Source organism: Carica papaya, chromosome 2 (assembly GCF_054855325.1).
Source record: "Carica papaya isolate Zhongbai chromosome 2, ASM5485532v1, whole genome shotgun sequence".
Classification (NCBI taxonomy): Eukaryota; Viridiplantae; Streptophyta; class Magnoliopsida; order Brassicales; family Caricaceae; genus Carica; species Carica papaya.
The window spans coordinates 3,998,446-4,013,050 of record NC_142310.1 but is presented as its reverse complement, the minus strand read 5'-3'; the positions used below and the strand labels follow the sequence as shown (position 1 = coordinate 4,013,050).

The 14,605-nt window shown below is 35.7% G+C and overlaps 2 protein-coding genes across 2 annotated transcripts; both read left to right on the top strand.

The window, feature by feature from the left end:
• Positions 1-1,659: 1,659 nt before the first annotated feature.
• On the top strand, positions 1,660-6,814 carry LOC110819209 (Double Clp-N motif-containing P-loop nucleoside triphosphate hydrolases superfamily protein). Its single transcript, XM_022048327.2, has 3 exons — positions 1,660-3,137; positions 3,981-4,215; positions 4,659-6,814. Exons 1-3 carry the CDS (start codon positions 1,879-1,881, stop codon positions 6,585-6,587), a joined length of 3,423 nt encoding a protein of 1,140 aa, XP_021904019.1. The 5' UTR covers positions 1,660-1,878; the 3' UTR covers positions 6,588-6,814.
• Positions 6,815-7,755: 941 nt separating this feature from the next.
• On the top strand, positions 7,756-13,784 carry AL1 (alfin-like 1). Its single transcript, XM_022048328.2, has 6 exons — positions 7,756-7,895; positions 7,983-8,099; positions 8,340-8,372; positions 8,741-8,963; positions 12,988-13,108; positions 13,242-13,784. The coding sequence occupies exons 2-6, from the start codon at positions 8,006-8,008 to the stop codon at positions 13,491-13,493; spliced, it is 723 nt and encodes a 240-aa protein (XP_021904020.1). The 5' UTR covers positions 7,756-7,895; positions 7,983-8,005; the 3' UTR covers positions 13,494-13,784.
• The last annotated feature ends 821 nt before the right edge of the window (positions 13,785-14,605 follow it).

Sequence of the window (14,605 nt, the reverse complement as noted above, 5' to 3'; positions counted from 1 at the left end):
ATAAGTGGACAAATTATGTACCAACAAAACAACACATTAAATCAAACACCTTTTTACACCTTTCTCTCTCTCTCTCTCTCTCTCTCTCTCTCTATATATATATATATATATACACACACACAAGATTTACATACGCACCCATACATACATATATATGTATATATATATATCTTCATTATGTGCGTGAATGTGGTTATACTTAACTGTTATGGAAAGAGGAGAAGAGAGTGATGGAAAGGAACTTTGGTGGAGGGAGGCCCACATCTTTGTTTTTTAAAATAATTAAAGTGGATATAAAAATTTTAGGTCATTCAATCATTAAATTCTTTTTATACATGTAATTAATTCTTTTTTATTTTAAAAATATAAATATTATAATATTTTATTAATTATATAATATTTATGTAATTATAATATCATATTTTTTATTAATAATATACGAAAATACACTATTTGAAAAAAAAATCAATAATTTAATCAAAATCTTGATAATTTTAAATACCCTTGTCATGAATTGTTTGATAGGTGGATGAAATATAATTTTTTTATAAGAATACATGAGAATACACCATATTTAAAAAAAGACTTACCAAAATTTTGTCAAAATCTTGACAATTTTGAAATTATTTTTGATGAATTATTTGATATTCGCATGAATCATAATTTTTTAATAAAAATATAGGATATTGGACAATTTGAAAAAAATGTACCAACAATTTAGTTAAAAATTAAAATTTAAATCTCTATTTTAAGTTAAGAATCACACAACTAAATAAAAAATCTAGTTAGATAAATGTGTGAAATTCACTCAATACTTAATAAAGGATAGAAATTTTGGAGTGTAATTACATGTATATATATATATGAACACACACACACATATGTATATATATATATATATATATATATAGAGAGAGAGAGAGAGAGAGAGAGGAAGATCTGAAAATGCCTTTGCTTCCTCTTTCTCTCTTACTCATTCTCCCTTTTGGAAGAAGGAAAGGAGAGTCAAGGGAGTCCACCTTAGTACAAAAGTCTTTCATATTCCAAGGTGATGGTGATGGTGATGGTGATGGTGATGGTGATGGTGATGGTGATGATGATGATAATAATGAACGGTATGTTTGTGGTGATCGATGGTTATGGTGGTGGTTATGTCATGTTATATTCTCCTTTTTTTTTTCTTCATCCCCATTTGTCATTTTCAATCTTTTTACAATTTCAAGCAACCTTCTTTTTTTTTTTTTTTATTTTATTTCTCTATTTACACTCAACCCATTTGACTAATTGCCCATATTAATCTATATAAATATAATAACTTATATATTACATACAGAAATATATATATATATATATACAAATATACATTGCAATTTACAAGTAAGCAGACAGTGATATTGACTGTCTTTGTTGGCCCACTAAAAGTCAGTGGACTCAGCATCTTCCCCCTTCCTCCTCCCCTTCTCGCTCTCTCTCTCTCTCTCTCTATGCCCACAACACAACAGAAAAGATCTTCAAGATTTACACTTGTATTATGTAATATAACAGAATCTATGCTCATCCTCCCTTCTAGTGGGCCCATGGGTGGCCCCACCTATCACCACCTCCACCACCTCTCCACCCAACATCTCCTCACAGTGCCTCCTCCCTACCCCATGACAATAAATAAATCAAAACCCACCTCTCTCCCTCCTTCATCTCCAAAAACCAGAACCTATTTTCATTATTATAAAAATATCAGATTTATTTTTTAACTATTCTTATTCTTATTACTTGTAGTTATTCAACAAATAAGCTTAATCGTACATTTAATTATATGTTTCCTTGATATATATATATATATTTTATTGTATATCTTTTGGGTGTGTATGATTGCCGGCGATGCCAACGCCGGTGAGTGTAGCAAGGCAATGCTTGACTCCCGACGCGGTCCACGCGCTGGATGAAGCTGTGGCGGTGGCGAGAAGGAGGGGACACGCTCAAACGACGTCGCTTCATGCGGTGTCTGCACTTCTTTCACTCTCTCCCTCGGCTCTACGCGATGCCTGCGCGCGTGCGCGCAACACTGCTTACTCCCCGCGTCTACAGTTCAAGGCTCTGGAGCTCTGTTTAAGCGTGTCGCTCGACCGAGTTCCGTCGAGTCAACTCAGCGACGACCCGCCCGTGTCGAACTCGCTCATGGCGGCTATAAAAAGGTCGCAGGCTAATCAGAGGAGACACCCCGAGAATTTCCATCTCTACCACCAAATCTCGCAGCAGCAGAACCAAAATTCCATCTCCTGCATCAAGGTGGAGCTTCAACAGCTGATTCTGTCAATCCTCGATGACCCGGTGGTTAGTCGGGTGTTCGGGGAAGCTGGTTTTCGGAGCTCCGAGATAAAGCTCGCCATCACCCGCCCACTTCCGCACCTCCTCCGCTATCCCCGCCACCGTGGCCCCCCTCTGTTTCTCTGCAACCTTAGCGAAAATCCGGACCCGGGTCCCAACCCGAGTCGACGTGGATTCAGCTTCCCTTTCTCGGGATTTCCTGCGTTTTTCCATGGAGACGAGAACAGCAGGAGGGTCGGAGAGGTTTTAGCGAGAGAAAAGGGAAGGAATCCCCTGCTCATGGGTGTATGCGCTTATGATACACTTAACGGGTTTATACAGAGCATGGAGAAGAAAGAGAACGGACTTTTGCCGCAAAGGATTTGCGGGTTGAACATAATCAGCATCGAAAATGAAATTTCGAAGCAGATTAAGGAGAATTTTGACAGAGGTTTCATCGATTCGAAATTCGAGCAGATGGGTAAGATTGCAGCGCAGAGTTCAGGACCTGGGTTTGTGGTCAATTATGGCGACTTGAAGATGTTTGTTAATGGTGATCATTGTAATAACGACACCACCGACAGTGGTGATGATAACAGTAATAACGACGTTAGTGGCGGATTAAAAGAAGCTGTGAGTTATCTTGTTGGAAAGTTGACGAAGCTGATGCAGATTCATGGAAGTAAAGTGTGGTTGATGGGTGCAGTGGCCAGCTATGAGATTTATTTGAAGTTTGTGACAAGATTTCCTTCGTTAGAGAAGGACTGGGATTTGCAGATATTGCCCATCACCTCTCTTAGGCCTTGTTTGGCTGAATCTTACCCAAGATCAAGGTAAAAGAAAATAGCATGCTTGTCTTCCCAATTTGTGAACTTTTATTGTTATTGCTTCATATATGGTTCGCTAGCTTTGCTTATAAAATTATTATACTGGAAACTTACTATTATTTGATTTGGTGTCCGCTTCTGAAATCCAATTTTTCAAAAACTCTCTTGCTCTATAACTTGTCTGTGAAACTTGGTAATTCTATTGATATTAGTTGCTCTAACTTGTCTGTGAAGCTTGGTAATTCCATTGATATAAGTTGCTCTAACTTGTCTGTGAAACTAAGTAATTCTATTGATATTAGTTTATTTTTCTGAGGGCTTCAGTTCACGTAGAGGACGAGTTTTTGCCTGAATTCAAATGTTTATTTGTTGTCTTGCTCTAACTCGTGACTTCTGAAGTCTGATTTCATTGTTGGAAGACTCTTATTTCATTTTATTAAGATCCTTGAGTTTTAAGAATCGATGTACATCTAGTACCTTGTGAAAATCTTTTGTAAATTTCATTATAGATAGATGGGAATTCTCTTAGAGGAAAAAAACAAATAGGTTTTTTTAAAGGAGGAATCAATTAAAAACCAGTCACTCTGTCTTTCATCGGAAAAAGAAAAAAAATATTAATTTGTATAATCAGGTAATGGATTGTTATGGCAGAATTATGTTTTGTTCTAATTAGGGTCTGGGTTGAAGAAATCCTTGTGTGGATATGTTGGAAAAGTTCATGCGAAGTTGCATATTGGCTGTTTTTGGTACAGATGCTATATCTTTTTGGGTTCACGAAATTGACATTCACCCACGATTCTTAGCTTGTGCTTGTTTTTGCTTAGTTTCATTTGTCAATGCAATTTGCAGTTTGATGGAGTCATTTGTTCCATTTGGTGGGCTCTTTTCACTGCCTTCTGAATTAAAAGGACCTCTCAATGGCTTGTATCAAAGTGCAGCCCAATGCAATGAGAAGTCTCAGCAAGAAGTAATTGCAGTGTCAAAGGAGAGATTTGCAGCGTGGGTATCGGATCAATACCAATCTAGCTTACCTCCTTGGTTGCAGACATCTGAACCTGGTACAAACAAGGATATGGGTGCAAAGGTCTGTATCCCTCGCAAAATTATCTGATGTTAGTGGAAAGATGTTTTGTTGAATGTGCCGATTCTTGTTTTTAAAATAGCTGAAAAATTTGGATGCTTAGATGTTTTTCTAGATGATTTCCATTACTTTCCTTACCTAGATAGAACATGGCTCTCTATAGTATATAGATTCAAACTTCTGATTGCTTGTTGCGAAGAATTTGTTAATCATGTAAAAGAAGTGTGAGTTTCTGGAAAAAAAGATTTTCAATCACTAAACATGTCACAAGTCAAATAGTTTTGATAGGGAAACCATTGACTTATTGGCTCGGCATTATCATCTTGTTGTGTATGGTTGACTGTTTTCTGTGACCTCTTTCATTTGAACAATGTGCAGCTCGAAAATTGTTATTTTCGGGAGCTTTACAAAGTTTATGTGAAAATCAGTTTATATCTTCAGTGCAGACCAAAGATGATGGATTGTTATCAAGGGTCAACTTTACAGGACTGCAAAAGGATGATTCAAGCCAGCAGCATTTCCAACAGAGTTCATCATGTCCAGAGTCAAACACTCGTGAAGTAAGTGCAAACGTTCCGACCATTGTAGGCTTTCGGTTTGCTGAAGACAAGAAAGAGATCACTGAGAAACGTGCAGATGACAACACAAATACAGCAGCAAGTGAAAATTATCAGAAGAATGAGAATTCGTTAATGTCCATTAATTTGCAAAAGATGCCTTCATTGCAATCAGGTTTTCATTTCTCTATTGTTCCCAAGTCAACAAACCAGAGTACTCCATCTGAAGTTCAGGAGAAACCTTTGAAACCCAAAGATCTTGACTCGGGTGACCTTAAGTCCCCAAAAAGTTTTTCGAATTCAAGCACGGCTGATGGTAGTGGAACATCTCCTACATCTGCATCTTCCATCATCACAGATTTGGGTCTTGGACTTGGAATTTTATCTCAAGTTCCTGGAACTACTGAACCAACAAAACCCACAAATCAAAATCAACGAGAGAATACACAGGATCTCTCAAGTTGCTCTGCAAGTGGTGACTTGGCCAATGGGAGTGTTTCTAATCCTCCAGTCCGATCTTCATCTTCTTCTTGTCCTGATATCTGTGGGAAGTTTGATTCGAACAATTTCAAGATGATTTTCAAAGCTCTCACCGAAAGAGTTGGCTGGCAAGATGAAGCTGCAAGTATCATCAGTCGGACAATAGCTCAGTGCCGAACAAGGAACAGTAGACGTTCCAGAGCAAGTCCACGAGGTGATATATGGTTCAATTTTACTGGACCTGATAGATGCAGTAAAAGGAAACTTGCTGTTGCACTTGCAGACATAATGTATGGAAGCAGAGAAAAGTTTATCCATGTGGATCTAGGTGCCCAAGATGGAATTTTCCCTGCATATAAATTCTCTAATCATCAAGAAGTGAATGGTTATGACTTGATTTTCAGAGGGAAGACTGTTGTTGATTTCATTGTGGGAGAATTGTGCCGAAAACCCCTTTCTGTTGTCTTCCTTGAAAATGTGGATAAGGCTGATGCACTGGTTGAGAAAAGCTTGTCTCAGGCTATTCGAACCGGTAAGTTCTCTGACTCCCATGGACGAGAAGTCAGCATCAGTAATACAATTTTTGTGACAACAATAACATCTGTTAGAGATAAAGGGATGTTCTTTCCGTGTAAGGTTCCCATGAAATATTCTGAAGAAATGATTTCAAGAATCAAGCAATGGCCGGTGCAGATTTTGATTGAACACACATATGGGCACAAAACAAGTAGCCCCAATTTAAATGTATCCTTTGCAACAAGAAAATGCAGTTCGAATTCTAGCTTGGTGAACAAACGAAAGCTGATTATTATCAATGAAATATCCGAGCAGGGAGAGATAACAGAGATGGCAAAACGAGCTTATAGGATATCAACCAAGAACCTAGATTTGAACCTTCCGGCTGAAGAGAATGAATCTCGAGACACCAATGATGGAAACTTTGAAGATCTTTATAAGAACTCCAAGCCTTGGCTGCAAGATTTCTTCAAACAGGTTGATGAAAATGTCATTTTCAAACCCTTTGATTTCAACTTATTGTCTGAGAAAATATCAGGTGGTATTCTCGAGAACTTTCACAAGTTTGTGAAACCAGACTGCCTGTTAGATATTGATTCGAAAGTCATGGATCAACTGCTTGTATCTGCATATTTATCTGACCGGGAGAGGGTGGTGGAGGATTGGGTGGAGCAAGTACTCACCAGAGCATTTGCAGAAGTCTCAAAAAGGTACCACCTCACCCCTCAATCTGTCGTGAAACTTGTTGCTTGCAAGCGCCTTTTAACGGAGGAACAAACTGCAGCGGGCTCACTCCTTCCAACCAAAGTCACTCTCAATTGAATTGTCTTGAAAATGCTTCTCCTTGTAGTTTTAGATGTATAATGTAGAAATGTAGTATATATATATATATAGTCCCTGGTTTTTAGCCTGTTAAATCCCATAATAGCTTTATTGGGGTCTTTTCAGGTTAGACTTGTGTTAGTTATGATATGCATAATCTGTAGTTAGCCCTTTTGAGCATCTTCTGTGTATTTTGAGATGGAAATTTTTGTCTGGTCTTTTATCAATTCTTGTCAGTTCAATTTGTACCAGCATTCATTTCATCCCTGGAAAACTTGAAATGACCACAGATTTTCTCAAGAAAAAGGAACATTGAAGAAAGTTCAAAGAAACCAGAGAAGAATTCAGGAGCCATTCCCTGGTGAGATCTGTCTAGTTGCATTCTATGCAATTGGGGTTGCCTTCTGATGCAAGAATAATATCATAATATACCGAGAGAGCAGGTTTACACTGAAATTTCTTCTGGGTTGGGCTTATAATAAATTTTATTTAAGTATTTATTAATATAATTTTATTTCTTTATATCATATTAAACTCGAACACAGATTATTTGAATTTGAATTAAAAATAGACAAACAAAATGAATTAAATAGAACTAAGTAACTCAACTAATGTTAGCTCGATCCGTACATTATAAAATGAATATGAAAAGAAAAAATTCTAATCAAAATATGAAAAAATGATCATACTTTAATTTTTAGCATAAAATTTACAAAATAAATAAAATATGAGAAAAAATGTATGATCGAGAGTTTGTATAGTGTATAGTTTTAAAGTTTATAATAAATTAAAAATAAATTGTATAAAAATATAATCATACTCAAATTTATTTTTATATTTAAAATATTTTAATAAATAATTATTATATATTATCACATTATATAAATAAATAATTATTACATATTATGATATTAAATAAATTAATAAATATTATTTATATTATTACATTATTTTTATTATAATATTTTTAAATAAATATTATATATATTTATGTTAAATATAAAATTATTTTAAAAAATAAAAAATTGAAGCATATTAATTTTCAATATTATTTTTATATATGTATTGATAGGATATCTTCTACGTTACAGCAATATGGGCTAGGCCCAAAACAAAGAAGGGCCTCTTTTAATAGCGCTAAAAGTAAGCAACCAGCTCCTTCCTCCCAAATCCGAAATCTCCAGTTCCAAACCTCGCCTGACGCCAAACTGACAAAACCTTTTTCCCTCTCTCCGTTTCCTGTCTATCTGCTCTTTCCGTACGCCTGCTTCTCCAAATCATCGATCATGTGGTCTCCGATCTCTCTTTGTAACAACTGATCTCCTCTCTGTTTACATATATATACGTATAATAATACATATATATACTCTAAATACACATATCGCGTATACATAGGAAGAGACACAAACAATTCAAAGATGGCTTCAGTTTCTTCGAATCCTCGCACTGTAGAAGATATCTTCAAGGATTACAATGCTCGTCGCTCTGCTCTCGTTCGTGCTCTCACCAAAGGTGAGACCACTCTCTCTCTCTCTTTCTCTCTCTCTCTCTTTCTCTCTCTCTCTCTCTCTCTCTCTCTCTCTCGCTCGCTCGCTCGCTCGCTTGCTCGCTTGCTCTATCCCTTTCTCTTTTTAAACCCTAATTTTCATCTGTATGCGTTTATCTGTGTCTGTGTTAGACAGTATTTGCGTGTTGTATTGATAATTTTGGGTGCAACTGTTTTGATTTTGCTTGTTTCCATAATTTGACCAGATGTCAATGACTTCTATTCGCAATGCGATCCAGGTTAGTTCGTTCTCGCTCTTTGCTGTTTTTTTTATGGGGAAATGTATGTATGGTTTTTGGGGAAGATGGGGGAGAGAAGCGGAATAGGAAATATAATTTAAACTCTTTTGAGTCTTACCTTCATTTCCAACGTCTATCTTGCGCTGTTATTATTGTCTGAGTGCTTGATTATTTTGGATTTGATTTACTTCGTTTCATTTACGTCGTCCTGAACCAACTTGAGCATTGTTCTTCTGGTAGGATGGTGCGGAACTTAGGGTTTGTGATTATTGGTTTAAACTCCTTTTGGTGCATCTGAGTGATTCTTGATATGATTTCTGGTTAAGATGCGGTTATGTTTTTTTGTTGCTTTGCTTCTTATGCATCAGATAAGGAGAATTTATGTCTGTACGGGCACCCAAATGAGTCATGGGAAGTGAATCTACCTGCAGAGGAAGTACCCCCCGAGCTCCCTGAGCCTGCACTGGGAATCAATTTCGCAAGAGATGGAATGCAACGAAAGGATTGGCTTTCACTAGTTGCTGTGCACAGTGATTGTTGGTTGCTCTCTGTGGCTTTCTACTTTGGTGCTCGGCTAAATCGTAATGAGAGGTAAAAATGTTCTTTCCTAGTTTTTGCTCACTATGTGCTCTGAAGTTTTTGAATTAAATGTTACTTCAAGTGTATTAGAGGTTAGATACAGATGTGCTAACTTTTGCAGGTTTACGAACTCAAATTTTTGTTTCCTAGTAATGTGTTGAACCACTTATCTTTGGAAATAAAAAAGGTTTCTGGTTTGACCCCTACCAGTGGGTTTCCATTTGTATCATATTTTCTTGTTGAAGCCTTTGTGGTAGTAGAAGATCTGTATCTACCGGAGAGAAATTACATTATCCAACTTAGAAATTACTCCCTTGTGGTAGAAGCTATAAGAGAGTAATTGATGTGTAAATTCGTCATTATCTCAGTGATCAGTGCCCTTTTACTTTACAATTCTTAGAATTAGAGTTTCCTTTTTGCAGTTCTTACGGTTAGAATTTCCTTCAGATCTTTTCAATTCTCAGTTCATTAATTGTATATGTTTTGCTTCTTGTTTGCTATTTATGAAGTTTTCATGCACTGGTATGGAGTTATTAACCTTTTTTTCCTTTTGTGTAACACGGGGATTGAAACCTAGACCCTGTTTAAAAGCTTTATAGGTGGGCATATTATGCCATTCAGCTCCAGGGGCTTGAGCGAAATGATTAACCATTTTGAGACGTTAATATTTGTTGGAATTCATTTTAATGATATTGGGGTATATGAATTATACTCCATTTGTTGTGTTTGGACCCTTCAAATTCGTATATGTGATATAATTTGTTGATGGTCATTGTCTTTCTAATTTGTCTCACTTCGACTTTCCTGGAGAAATGAACTTTCTTTAATTTCTTGTTTCACATCTGTTCTAATGATCCTATAAAATGCGTGATTCAGAATCAAAGGTGGTTACATGTAGAAGAAACAAATTCGGAATATAAATCAAACTAGTAAGAAGCTTGTAAAGGATTTGATTAGGAGGAGTTTGGCTGTTTTTTTCTTCTTTTTTTGATGTAGGTCTGTAATATTTTGTCTAGGAGTATTGGTTTTAGTTTTAGTGGTGTTAGTCTCTTTTGAGTTAAAGTCTTTTGATCTTCCTATTCTAATTATAGGATTATATTATGGTCTATAAATACTCTTGAGATTGATCTCTCTCCCAAGATCATATTTAATACAATTATTTCAAAAATCTATCCAGAAGCTATGTTCTTAGTGATTGTGTGCTGGAATAAAAGGTCCTATTCGCACCACCCAAAGAGCCGCCAAATTTCCCCAGCTTCTAATCACTGTTGCCTTCTGACATACATCAAATATAGCTTCAATCCACCTACTTCTCATCCATAATCCTTGATCCACCCAATAAAACTGTAAACTCGATCTATTATTTCCTAAGTAGGTAGATCATATCAGTTTTATATCAAGTTAACTTTAAAGGGCTGCAAGCATCATTACTGCAGTCACTACAGAAACTGGATACAACTAGCAGGAAAATTTTTGTTTTTAAGTAAATTAATGTGAGGAAAAAGTCATGAGCTATGCTTAATTTAGCAGAAATCACATTATGCTCCATTTTGTCAGAGAAGCTGATAATTTATCTTCATACCTAAGTCACATTGTTATCGTATTTTTCTATTTTCCCTTGTAGATTTTGTCGCAAGAAATGTCTCTGTCATTCTATTTGTTTAAGTTCGCCCCCTTTTTTCTATTAGAAATTTGGTTAAATTTATCTTGGTGCAAATATTTCGTTGTAATTTCCTCGGTACTAATTTATGTTTGATTCAGAACCTCATTGTACTCTAGAAGCCTGCTTGATAGTACTACTACTAGCCTGTGATCTGTGGGGTACCAGTACCAAGCTCTTTGGCTCACCCCAAATATTGAATCAAGGATCTTGACCTTATGGTTCTATTGAACTTTTATTGAATCATATTTTTTAATTACTAGCATTATGCTTGCTTCGTAATATCATTAACATTGCCCTCGTAATTTTAGCTTTGTATTTTTAACCATCTATATTTACAAACTTTTCCTCCCTACTAAGTGGCTTCAAGTTGGCTTAATCTCAGATTTGATGCTATGCTTTAGGTCGGGGTTGCTTAGCTCAAGTTTTGAGTTTAGTCTGATTTAGCTGGTCCTTTTTGCAGGCTTATATAATCATATTATGTTTTCCCTTGGTATTCTCTCTAGCAGTTTTGTTGTGTAGGATTCATGGAAGTGACTTGAAGCTTCTGATAGGAGTGGAAAATTTGACAAGAGAGGCACATAATGGCAATATTTTGTGGACAAGGGAAAATGAGACAAAAAGCATACATTTTTAGTGCAGGAGCAAAAGGGCAGTTTCTGCCTTATTCTTCTTTAAAGTTTGCATTTACCGGTTAAGGCTATTGTGGTTATTTTAGTGCTTGTCAGAATTTCCAGATTTAGTTGAATAAAGTTTTTTCTTATGTTCTTTTAGTTATGTTTCTTAAAAATTTTCTCTCAGAAAAATTACATTAGGTTTGTCTTATGTCAAGTTAGGAGTGTCTAAAGGTTAGTTTATTTCAGTTTCCTGGCATGAATAGGACTAGAGTTGGTAGGGTATGAATACCTGTGTCATCTCTTGAAACTTGAGATTTCAATGCAGCAAAGATGCATACAAGAGAGATATTTTTTCTTTATTTTCTGGGAAAACCAGAATTTTTAAACCCAGCAATTTGGGATCTCAATCCCTAAAACCAGTTTCCTTGTCTTATTTTCAAGTACAGGCTAGGTTTGACCCTCGACCAAGTGGGCAGGCTCTAAGATTCTAACTTTGTTCTTCACAGAGAAACTGGTGGAAAGGGATAGTAAATTTGGATCTGTCATTCTGGGTCCTTATTGAGTTTTAACTTTTACCTGCTAGGAGCAGGCTTCAAAACCATACAAGAATATTTTCACATACAGAAAGTTTTCTTGCCCTGATATAGATGGCGATTAGGAGGGTGATCTAGTAACCTGTTCCCCAAATAATATTTTATGTAATTTTTATAAAATATTGTTGTGTACCATGTAGTTTGTGAAATTAATATAATAGATGTGTCTATAGTATCTGTATATTGAATGATTAAATACTTTCATTATGTTTTCCGAGTGTTTTGGATGTTCAGTTTTTAGATGGAATCTAAAATCTAAAAATAATTTTATATGAACAACTTTGAAATCTTAAATGTTTAAATAGGAATGTTGGATAAAAACTTTCAAGTTTTAAGATAGTTTTATAATTGCTCTCAAAAAAATTTAAATTTAGGATATAAAACAAATAAAACAATCATTTGTCAGGGAATTTCCACCCCCACTTGGGGTGGGGTTGGAAACGGGGTTTTATTCCCATTAAGGAAACATGGCAGGACAGGGATTGCTTCCCTAGGTGGAATGGAGAATATGATCCTTGGTTCCATGCCCTGAAACCACTCTGTTCACATTCATGTCCATATTACTTCCTTTTTTCCAACCAGTTTTCATTTGTAATATTCTTTACATCCTGTTAAGTCCACGTTGCTTAATTTCTAGTGGCAACTTAAAGTCACGTTGATTCCCCTTCTCAAATTTCAGTTTCATGATATTCTTGGTAGTCAACTTTTTAACTGGGCCCAAGAAGATTGCCTTTTACCATTGATTTGTATATGGTGCTATGCTGAACAGGAATATCTTGGGAAAACTTTAAGTGAATGTTATAGTCAAGCTAACATTTAGAATCACTTGAATTTCTCTGTTATGGATGTCTGCACAACCATGCATGTGTCATTAGGAATGGAGTTACTCTGATATGTAGCACCGTTGAGGAGACATCTGATTCCTAATATATATGTTTTGTCCTAGACTGCAAGTTTACTTTAATAATTTACTTCACATTAGAAAATAGGGATTGGCATTGGGGCTTTGGTTATGGCAGGTAGTTGAGATAGTCTCTGCTGGTTATGCTCTGACGTTCTGCATCTTCTGTTTTTTATGTTTTGAGAATTTGAGAATGATAACATTTCAAAAGAAACTTTTTTGTTTGTGCCATCAATGAGAATTTTTATGCGTTTTTGCCTGACAGGAAGCGTCTGTTTAGTCTAATCAATGATCTGCCCACCCTTTTTGAAGTTGTGACTGGTAGGAAGCCTATCAAAGACAAACCTGGTGTGGATATTGGAAGCAAATCTAGGAATGGAACAAAGGTGAAATTTTTTATTTCCTCAGTGAGTCAGATTGATAGGAAGCATAGTTACTGCTAAAACTTAATATCTTTTATTCCCTAAATCATATCTTGATTTTGGGTTCCTGGTTCTTGGTGCTCCTTGTCATATTCAGAGATCACTGGATGGTCAGGTAAGAAACAACCCAAAATTGCTTGATGAAAGTTACGAGGATGAGGAAGACGAGCACAGTGAAACCCTCTGTGGGAGCTGTGGAGGTAACTACACTAATGATGAGTTTTGGATTTGCTGTGACATCTGTGAGCGGTGGTATCATGGAAAGTGTGTGAAGATAACACCGGCCAAGGCTGAAGGTATCAAGCAGTACAAATGCCCTTCTTGCAGCACAAAGAAGGGAAGACAGTAATATCCACAGTAAAAATTCCTTTGCAAATGTAGGTTGAGTTGGGCGTTGATCTCGTATCTATTTCGGCTCCTTGATATCTAAAGGCACTCTTATAGTTGACTGGGAGGTCCAAATTTGTCTAGGTATGTTGATTGACTTTTAATGCTTCACAACTGAGGACCTAATGATGGAGCTCATTGTAGATTAAAACCTGGAAAGATATGAAATACATCTGTCTTATTACCATTATTATGTACTGCATTTGTAAATGCGGCTAATTATAGAATGAACTTGGGAACTTTATTGAGGTAATAGTTGACCATGGAACGAAATGGGTACAGGTAATATGCAGACATGTTTATTATTTGCTCATAACTGAACTGATATTCATCCATTTTTATGGTACTGCCTTAGTTTCATTTTTTACTATTAGATCATGATCTAGCATCGGAATTTTCTTTCTATCCTGCTCCCAAAATTTGAGGTAAATTCTATTGTAACTTTTTACTGGTGAGTTATAGCTAGTTACTGTTGACTTGGCTTCTAGTTCTACAGTTAGATTTATGGAAACAGCTTTCTAAGCTGCTTTTATCTGAGTCTAATGGTAATTAGTAATTTAAGTTACAGTGACTTGTATTCACTGCTAGGTTTTATATCTGACAGTATATATAAATTACATATTACTGCACTGGCTGCTAAGCTGAAGATGATAACTGAAGTTTTTGATATCAAATCCATTTTCTTAAAATCTGGTCTTTTGATTTTTCTCTTCTTTGCTTGCTATTAAGTTTTTTAGCATTTATTTTTTGGTAAAAACTCTGAAGAGCTCCGTTTTTTTCTGTAGTATTTTATTATTGTTGTCCTATTTTTTGCAGGGAAAAAAAGTTATTTCTTGATCAAATTTATAGGTGCAATTTATCACGTTTCTTTGTACATTGAGAATTTTCACTCTTTGTATTTCCCACAATCATCTTAAATCTGTTTTCTCAACAGATGATCGTAAAAAAAAAAAATTAAAAAAAAAAAAAAACTTTTCTTTGGATGTTAAGATATTTTGTTCCAACTTTATTTATCAAAATTAAGTTTTCTGTTAATCAATTTTAATCATTTTTATATATAGTTAAGATCTTACT